Source organism: Alosa pseudoharengus, unplaced genomic scaffold (assembly GCF_046254945.1).
Source record: "Alosa pseudoharengus isolate Yale_2024_CS ecotype anadromous, Long Island Sound unplaced genomic scaffold, YU_APseudo_1.1 YU_APseudo_1.1_scf_7, whole genome shotgun sequence".
Taxonomy (NCBI): Eukaryota; Metazoa; Chordata; class Actinopteri; order Clupeiformes; family Clupeidae; genus Alosa; species Alosa pseudoharengus.
In genome coordinates, this window is record NW_027468859.1 from 27,201,434 (window position 1) to 27,209,678 (window position 8,245).

The 8,245-nt window shown below is 47.7% G+C and overlaps 1 protein-coding gene across 1 annotated transcript in view; it reads right to left on the reverse strand.

Moving 5' to 3' along the window:
• The window catches only part of fmn1 (formin 1), a 20,086-nt gene extending 11,841 nt beyond the window's left edge, over positions 1–8,245 (reverse strand). Inside the window, exons 1-6 of the mRNA XM_076272229.1 lie at positions 5,411–8,245; positions 4,982–5,093; positions 3,634–3,695; positions 2,540–3,267; positions 1,373–1,514; positions 357–444 (exon numbers count right to left, since the gene is read on the reverse strand). Of these exons, the coding sequence (XP_076128344.1) occupies positions 357–444; positions 1,373–1,514; positions 2,540–3,267; positions 3,634–3,695; positions 4,982–5,093; positions 5,411–7,588 (3,310 nt within the window). The 5' untranslated portion in view covers positions 7,589–8,245. The remainder of the gene's footprint in view (positions 1–356; positions 445–1,372; positions 1,515–2,539; positions 3,268–3,633; positions 3,696–4,981; positions 5,094–5,410) is intronic.

Below are 8,245 nucleotides of genomic sequence, written 5' to 3' on the forward strand. Positions count from 1 at the left end.
ACGAGAGTGGCAGATTCCTGCTCTGTGGATGTACATATCAATTTAAAGGCCACAGCTCTGCTGCGCTCACCACTGGGGTTTTCATGCTCAGTGGGGGAAAGAGGGGGGGGGCGGTTGGGGGTGAGATTAGTGCTTCACCAAACCAGACAGCCTGAATGACTTTCATGCTTGCACTACTGTTTTCCATTATGTGTGTGTGTGGGGGGGGGGGGGGGGGGGGGGGGCATGCAGCAGAGGTTTTGTCATTTTGACAAGAACAAAAAAATTTGCAAATTGAGGACATTTTTAAGGAGGATAACTTTAAGGAGTTGTTGTTATTAGGTCTCACAAAAAGGTTTGAATGTACTGGCTCTCACCTTGCTTGATGTCCTTCATTTCTAGATGAAGGCTTGAGATGAAGATACCAACGGCTTGGGAGCGCTTGCTGTCCAAGAGCTTGATGATCTAGAAAAGGTTCAGAAGGAGTGCATAAGAGAACGTTTTTGCCGTCTTTCTGTTGTCTATTTTTTTGTTATAACCTTTGCGCTCCGAAGGTCAAATAATGGACAAAGCTGCCACGGCGGTTTATTGCAAAACATACCCCCGCGCTTAAGTGTCGGGGGGGTAGAGTAGGCTATGGAAAGATTGAATTCTGAGCCAGGAATAACAACAAAATGATCACATTTCTCAAACGGTCTTAAGTGTTTAGGAGGAAATATGCACTCTGGGTTCTCCTCCAGTCCTCTTTATTTACAAATTGAACACAATTATGTTAATTTTAGGAGGAATTACAGAGCCAAGTGCAGCATCCTGTTATTAAAAACTGCGAAGACAATATACTCTCACTGGGCCGAAGCATTAACCAGCAATCTTGCTACATCAAACACGGGCACTCTGGGCCAGACCTTGACTGTCAGCAACTTTCATTCGCTCAAAGGAAACGACTCGGAACTCGCAGGATGCTATTAGAACCACTGCATTTCCCGTGACCAACATTTTACAACGAAGAGCCGACGACTGTCCTCTTTTACTTCCCACTTCCAACATTTAAAGTTACGTTGAAATAAATGTCAGGATGCGGATTTTATTACTTTCTGATTATATTTCCAGTCCACAAACGTTGGTCAACCATCGTTTAATAGACCTTGTGTGTTTTGTATTTGTTATTGTCCAAAATGAACGGGATGTCTCTTATAATTTCACGCTATTGTGTTAGTCAGAAAACGGCATCATCTCTCGGACCCTCGTAACTTTAGAGAGGCTTCTACAGCATGTGCTTAGCACAGGTGACTTCACTCAGGCTGTGTATGCAATGCAAACTCAGGTAAATAGTCCCCCTGGTGGACACACATTTCAACACATTTTCTCAGAGCGCATCAATCCTGTGTCTGACCTTCTTGGCCTTGCTTCTCCGCTCGTAGGCCTCGGAGAGAGGCTTCCGCTTGGTCTGCAGCGTAGCTTTGGCAAACAGGTCCTCAAACTCAAAGGGGTCAACGATGGATGGCTCCTCCAGAGAACTCCACAGCGTGTCATCGCTGCCAAAATGGGAAATAAATAAATAAACAAACAAACGCACAAGGAAACGGAGATGGAGATGCTGACAGCCTGGCTGTTGATTTAACCAGACAGCCACTGATGTCCAGCTGGCTTAGTCAACAGGAGGCAAAAAAAAAAACAGAAAACCACACAACTCTGTTTAGTTCCAGAGGAGAGGAGCGTTGACCTTAGAGGATAAGAAGAAGCTGTGGGGTCATGTCCCCCCCCCCCCCCCCCCACACACACACACACACACATACATACACACATGCCTCGGTTCAGCTGAGCCAAGCACAATAATAATGCAGCTTCTCTTCAATCACCTCACCCACCACCCCCCTCTGGCTATCAAGGAGCCTTAAGAGAGAGAAGCAACGTTTTCACAGAAGGCATCGGATTACGGCGCAGCAGGAAGCGCGAGAGAGAGAGTTGGTTGGACGCTGCCGCGATTCCTACAGAAATCGATACCACCAGCAGTGGTCCTGGGCGTGTTCCATCACCGTCTAGCGACCAACTCACCATGCAGACCTCAGGGCGGCAAATCGTCCCCGAAAAACCTCCCAAGACGGTGGCTACAAAACGGAGCTGCAAATGCTAGGTTCGCATTTCGGCAAGGCTCAGACAAGACGCGCCTGGAAACTTGGGTAATGGGCGGCTGGACCCTTTGCGGTCACATGGGCGATACTTCTGTCAGCAACACCCCAACGCTAAGCCATTTTGTGGTGCGGTGTGTTTAAGTGAGCTCTAACGTGTTTATTGATCCTTATCTACCTCCTAGAACACGCCAGAAGGGCCTTCTTTCCCATGAAGCCCACTCGAAACTGAATACAATAAAAGTGGTGAAAATGGGAGAGAAACCAACATGTTTTACCCAGGCTTTTCTGTCACTAGCAGGAAATGTCAGTGGTCTCGGGCACACATAATTTGCATAAAACCCACACACAGAAATCTAAGGGGGGGGGGGGTGAGGGGAAGAGGGTCAGATTGTATTACAGGGAAGAAACAGCTGATGCAAGAGACCTACTTGTTGTCTTGAATTTGAATCCTCGTCCAGTAGAGAGGCTTCATGGGACAGGAAGGTTTGAAAGCGGGCTTCCTGGGGAGCTTCTCCAGAGGTGAGCTCAGGGCGAAACCAACTCCTGGGGGAGGTGGGGGAGGCAGAGGACTGCCGCCGTGGGAAGGCGGAGGAGGTGGTGCTGGGGGGGGACCACATGAAGGCACAGGTGGTGGAGGTGGAGGTGGGATGGGGGGCCCGCCAGGTGCCTGAGGAGCTTCTGCACAGGAAGTGGACGTCAGAGAACCAGGAAGTGGAGGCGCCGGAGGTGGGGTCAAGTCTGTGGAACCTGGCGACATCATGGGTGATGATGATGATGTGATCGAGCAGTCTGATTGGTGGAGAGAAGGCAGAGCAGGGGGTTCTTGTGCTGAAGCTGGCTCAGTTTTCCCAGATAGGCCAAGAGTTAGTGAAGTGAGGTCGAGTTTCTTGGGAACGCTGATATTGGTGTTCTGACTGACGCTTCGACCCTCCTCCTCCTCGGCGGGCTTGATGAAGGTCTCTCTATCTGTCTGGACGCAAACGGTGCGGAAGGTCCTGGGTGAGAAGTCGTCCTCGGTGGACACGCATGCGTCTCGGAGGTCTCCGCGCGTGGCCTCGTCTTTGTCTCTCTGCAGCTTGGCCAACTCGTCCTCCAGGCGGGACACGTTCTCTGCGTTCTCCCCACGGACTCGGAAGAGCTTCAGCTCAAAGTCTGCCTGTATGGAGAGCAAATCAGCGTGTCAGTCATCGTAATTCCTAACAATTAAATTGTGGTCCATGACTCTGGTTAAAGCTCATCAACCAATCAAATGACACCCTTCACTTTCATGTACTTGAAGCAATATGTTGATTGGCTGGAATTGAGTATGGTTCCGTCTGCACCACTTAATTTGTTCTCCTTAACCCAAGCCAAGCCATTTTATAAACACTGGAGTTTTTCCATACTGAATTAATGAATTTGGAAAAAAAGTGCATTGGATTGGATTAAAATTGTGGACTATGGTTTTTAAAGCAACAAATATACACCTTACTATTTCAAAATATACCGTGTATCCAACTATATCCAAGGGTTGCAAACTTACTTGTAACTTCTCAACCTCTTCTTTGCTCTCTCTCTTCAGCTGCAGTAGGGCCGCCTGGTGTTCTGAAAGCATGACAGAAAACCTTAGTAGACAGCCATGCTGATGCCTAATATGATTACCTACAGTATATTATATAATGTTATAATTATGCTATAGCTTACTAGCTTACACAGACACATACAAAAAAGCCTCGACGGGATAGTAGGCCACAACTTGGCACAAAAAATGGCACAATATCTTGAGTCCACAAGGGGGCACTAACAGCACTGTTTTAAGTGGTGTTTCTCTCTCGAACTCAGTGGCATGAGCACTTCAACCTACAGTGTAGGTGGCTGAAATGTCTGTGTACCCTGCAGCAAGGAAATGTGAGACTGTGTGCAGAGGGTGGGTATCCAGGCACACACCTCAAATGGCTGATAGTGTGAGTGCCTATCAGAGCCATTGTCCATCAATTCACAGTGCTTGTCAGTGAGTCTGTGAGACAGCAAAAGCCATTCTCGATCCCAGGATTTATTTGCCACTATATGCAGTATGGATGTTCCCTTTTTGGCTTCTGTCACAGTCTTCTAATCAGCCTGGGCTCTTTCTTTACTTTCTTCTCATGCCCATTCTCTCTGGTCTTTTTCTTACTTTGCAGTCTGCGCACACTCTCTCATTGGGTGCACTCCGCTCTATGGCCTCTCTGTCAGTGCAGTCATGTACTCCAACAGTCTTGTTGTGCTCCACGCGCCTGTATCTATTGATGCACTTTCTCTCTCATTTACCACGTGCACTCTCTTGCATTCTATTTGCATTCTCTCACTCCTGCTGCCACCCTTCCTTGAATCTGTCTGCTCTTTCTTTTCTTTCTTCATATGCTCACTCTCTCTGTTCTTTCTCATTCTCTGTGTGCACTCTCTCTTTTGGGTGCATTCTTCCACTCTTCAGGTTATCTGTCAGTGCAGCATCCTCTCACTTAGTCCACATACCTGTATCTTTGGATGCACTTTCTTTCTCATTAAGTATGTGCATTCTCTCTTGCATTCTATTTGCAGTCTCTCACTCCTGCTGCTACCCTTGCTTGACTCTGTCAACCAAAGATTCTAGAGCGGAGCTCTGTTCTAGAATCTTTGCTGTCAACAACTTCTCCTTGAGACACTTTATCACAACCTGTTCTGGAGGAATAGAGTCCAGTGCTGAAGAACAGGGCGGAGGAGGATATGAGAAGTGTTTGTAATAGAACAGCTCAGCAATCAGGCGCCATGCCTGGGCAAATATTGAATGCACTGGACAAACACTCTGACTCACTGCAGCTAGTTAGTTAGCATTGTGAAGGCGTCCTGTCCTGTCGGTAATGAGAGCTCCATACCTGCTTCTGTGTACTTGAGCCCCACCTCGTCTTTGGGCTTCGGCGGAGGCCAGATGGCCTGCAGGCGCCGAGGAGTCCTCTCCTCTTGCTCCGCTAGGGGGAAGTCCTCCGCCTGGACAAGAAGGATGAAGGAAGAGCAGACATGGAGGATTAAGAGAGATTTAGAATAATAATGATGTGTTATTTATACAGTAATGTTAACACGTTGACAGCTGAGAGAAAAAGGAATAGGGGAAGCAATAACAACAAGAAGCTTTGGAACTGATGAAAATAAATGAATAAAATATAAATACAAATAAACAAAAAAATGAAGAAAAAAAATGGCCCCATATGAAACTTTAAAACTATTTAAAACTAATAAAAAGATGTCATACATCAAAGTGGCCGCACTGCACTAAATCTAACTATTTTTGATTGTATTCAGCATACTTTTGAGTTTGTTTTTGGCGAGTTTCTCTCAAAGATGGCTCTCAGCTTTTCTCTGTCGCTCCTCATCTTCTGTTTCATGGCCTCCAGGTCAGTTCTGTCCAGGGTGGGCTTCTTCATGGGCTTGGGGGTGAAGAAGGCCTTGAAGGCGTCGAACGCTGACTCTGGGCTGGTGGGTTTCTTAGTCTCCTCCACCGGCTTGGCGGCAGGTAGTGACTCCATCTTCTCCGTCATCTCTCCCTCCTCCTCTCCCTTCTTCTCCTTTTCCTCCTCCTTTTCCTCCTCTCGTTTAAGCTCCCCTTTACCACTCTCACTGTGCATCTGTCCGGTCTGACTCTCCTCCGCCTGTCTCTGGTCCTCCGGCGTCTCATCCTCCTCCACCTTGCTGCTCTCCAGGTTCAGCAGCTGGGAGAGTTGTTCCAGGAAGCCTCCCCTCGGCTCCCCTGGTCCCCCTCTGGTTGGGCTCTGTCTGGCGGGCGACTGCTCGGGGAACAGGCCCCTCCGAAGGGGCTTCGTCTTCTGGTCTTGGGGGACCAGGGGTTTGTCATCGGTTTCCCCCTCCTCCTCGCCTACTGATGCTCTCTTGAGGAGCCCGCTGAAGAGGGACTGTAGCTGGACGGATTTCTCGTGGGGAGAAGATGTAGCTTCCGTAGTGGGTGACTCTGAGGGACCAATGGGGGAGGAGGAGGGTGCGTCGTCTACGGCCACACTTTCTTTTTCTCCTTTTTCAACGTCTGTTATCTCATCTTTTCCCACCTCTTCTTTTTTGCCCTCAGAGTTGTTGCTCTCGTCTTCTGATGGATGACATGTCCCAGACGCCCTCTGAGCAAAGTCCTCATCGGCCCCTGTGTTTACATCCAAACCGTCAGAGTGCAAGGCCACACTATTGTCTCCATTCTCTGAATCTCCAGCTCCTGAAACACTTGGTTGGACCATTTGGGGGGTAGAGGCTCCTGTCCCCTCAGAGGTTGGACCAAGATGACCGGAGAACTCACTGGTATAGGTTAAAATGTCTGTAGAAAGGACCTTTGCAGATTCATCTTGTTGCTCTAGGCCCATAGTTACTTCCAGGACGGTGTTGAATGTACCGCTATCCTGATCGTTTGTAGAGGTCTGGTTGAAGTCAGAAAATGACTCCTGACTCTCTGCAGATGCTTTGTCGTTCCCGCTGTTCACGGGTGGATTTGGAGCGGCAACGTGAGGAGATTGTCCTGGTTGACTGCCTTTTGAAGGTTCACCCTGGTGTGTGTTCTCTGCCACATTTACGCAAACCAGTGAAGCATTCAGATGATTGTTTGATCTTCCTTCAGTATGGATAACATTTACTTCCTCAGTGTTTCTTTGCAGAGAAATGGCCTCATTAAATTTATCTGTGAACATATGCTTATCTGAGCTGCTTCCAGATAATTTGTCACCGTTTGCGTCATTGCCTTCATCTCGACCACTGGTGTTTTTCTGACTTTGGTCTGTGGAAAGATCCTGTGTGTCCATATTTAGAGATGTCTGGTCTTCACCGATGATGTCTGCTAACTCACCGAGCTCTTTTGACTCTTTGACTCCAGAGACGAATTCTTGCTTAACCTCTGGGCAGAACTGACGGGTCTGATCAGTTGTTTCAAAATAATCCTTATGGTTTTCATGAGGTTTTTCGACAGTGAGGTCAGACTCTGGTTGCTCATCGCCTACTGTGCCGCTGGGGGATTTGGGCTGTTGCTCTTTGGAACTCTCCATTGCATCTTCCATCCTGCCAGCCATTTTCTTGTTTGCAAGTTCAGAACTGTCAGGCATCTCAGAACACATCACTGGAAGCAGCCCTACGTTTGAGTTTGGCTGATTCAGGGGTTGACTTAGCCTCGTAGAGGAATCTAAAAAAACCTTTCTGCTTTCCATTTCATCCCTTAGTGTTTTAGTGTTTCCATTCTGACTCGTAATGTCCACTCTTTTCATTTCTCCTTTAAGTTCTTCTGTCGTCCGTGGCTCATCACTCCATCCCACGGTCTTGGCCGGGTCGTCCACATTCCTGATGCGTGGATCTCTCTCGGATAGGCTCCGGAAAAACGTCAACACCTTCTCTTCAGTCGCGTTAGTCTGCACTCTGTCAGGCAGTGTGAAAACAGTGACAAATTTGTCAAGGAAGGACACAGGGGCAGAATTTGCACGAGTGACCGGATCGATTTCCATGTTTAAGCTACAAAACTTCACTTGTATCAGCACAACATACAGCTACCTACTGACTTACAGATCTCAATTTCCTGGAACACCAATGTCAATCCTCATGCACTAAATTCAGTAGACAGTGTTAATCCCACACAGCAAAACATTCATTTTTCTGGAGAAAAAAAAAGTCCATCCCACAGAAAAATAATCTATCTAACCCCTCTTATGCTTAAATAGTCACAGTCAATGGCTCACCATTCCAAATCAAAAACTTTTAAAACATTTTTAAGAGGGTGCTAGATTCTTGATAGTCCTCGCAACATCTCTCTTCTCTGAAGTTTCCACAGGAAGCCTCGCCAGGAAAATCTGGGCTGTCCGCTGCCACGCAGAAGCCCGTTGTGGTTGTGGAGAAGTGAGTCATGCACACAGACTGAGGTTGGGCCCAGTAGGAGCGCTGAAAGATGTCTGCTGCTGGTCCTTTCGCTTTAGTACTTATCCTCTCCTGTCTTGTTTATAAAAGTCCACTAAAGTCCACTAACCGGTTGCCCAACGACTACAGAGGAGCTGGTGAGCGTCATTACTGGGGCATGTCTTCCATGTTGTAATGCAGACCGATGCAGATGCTCTCACTGACCAACACTACTCCCCCAGTGTGTAAGATGCTGTCACAGACCAAAACTA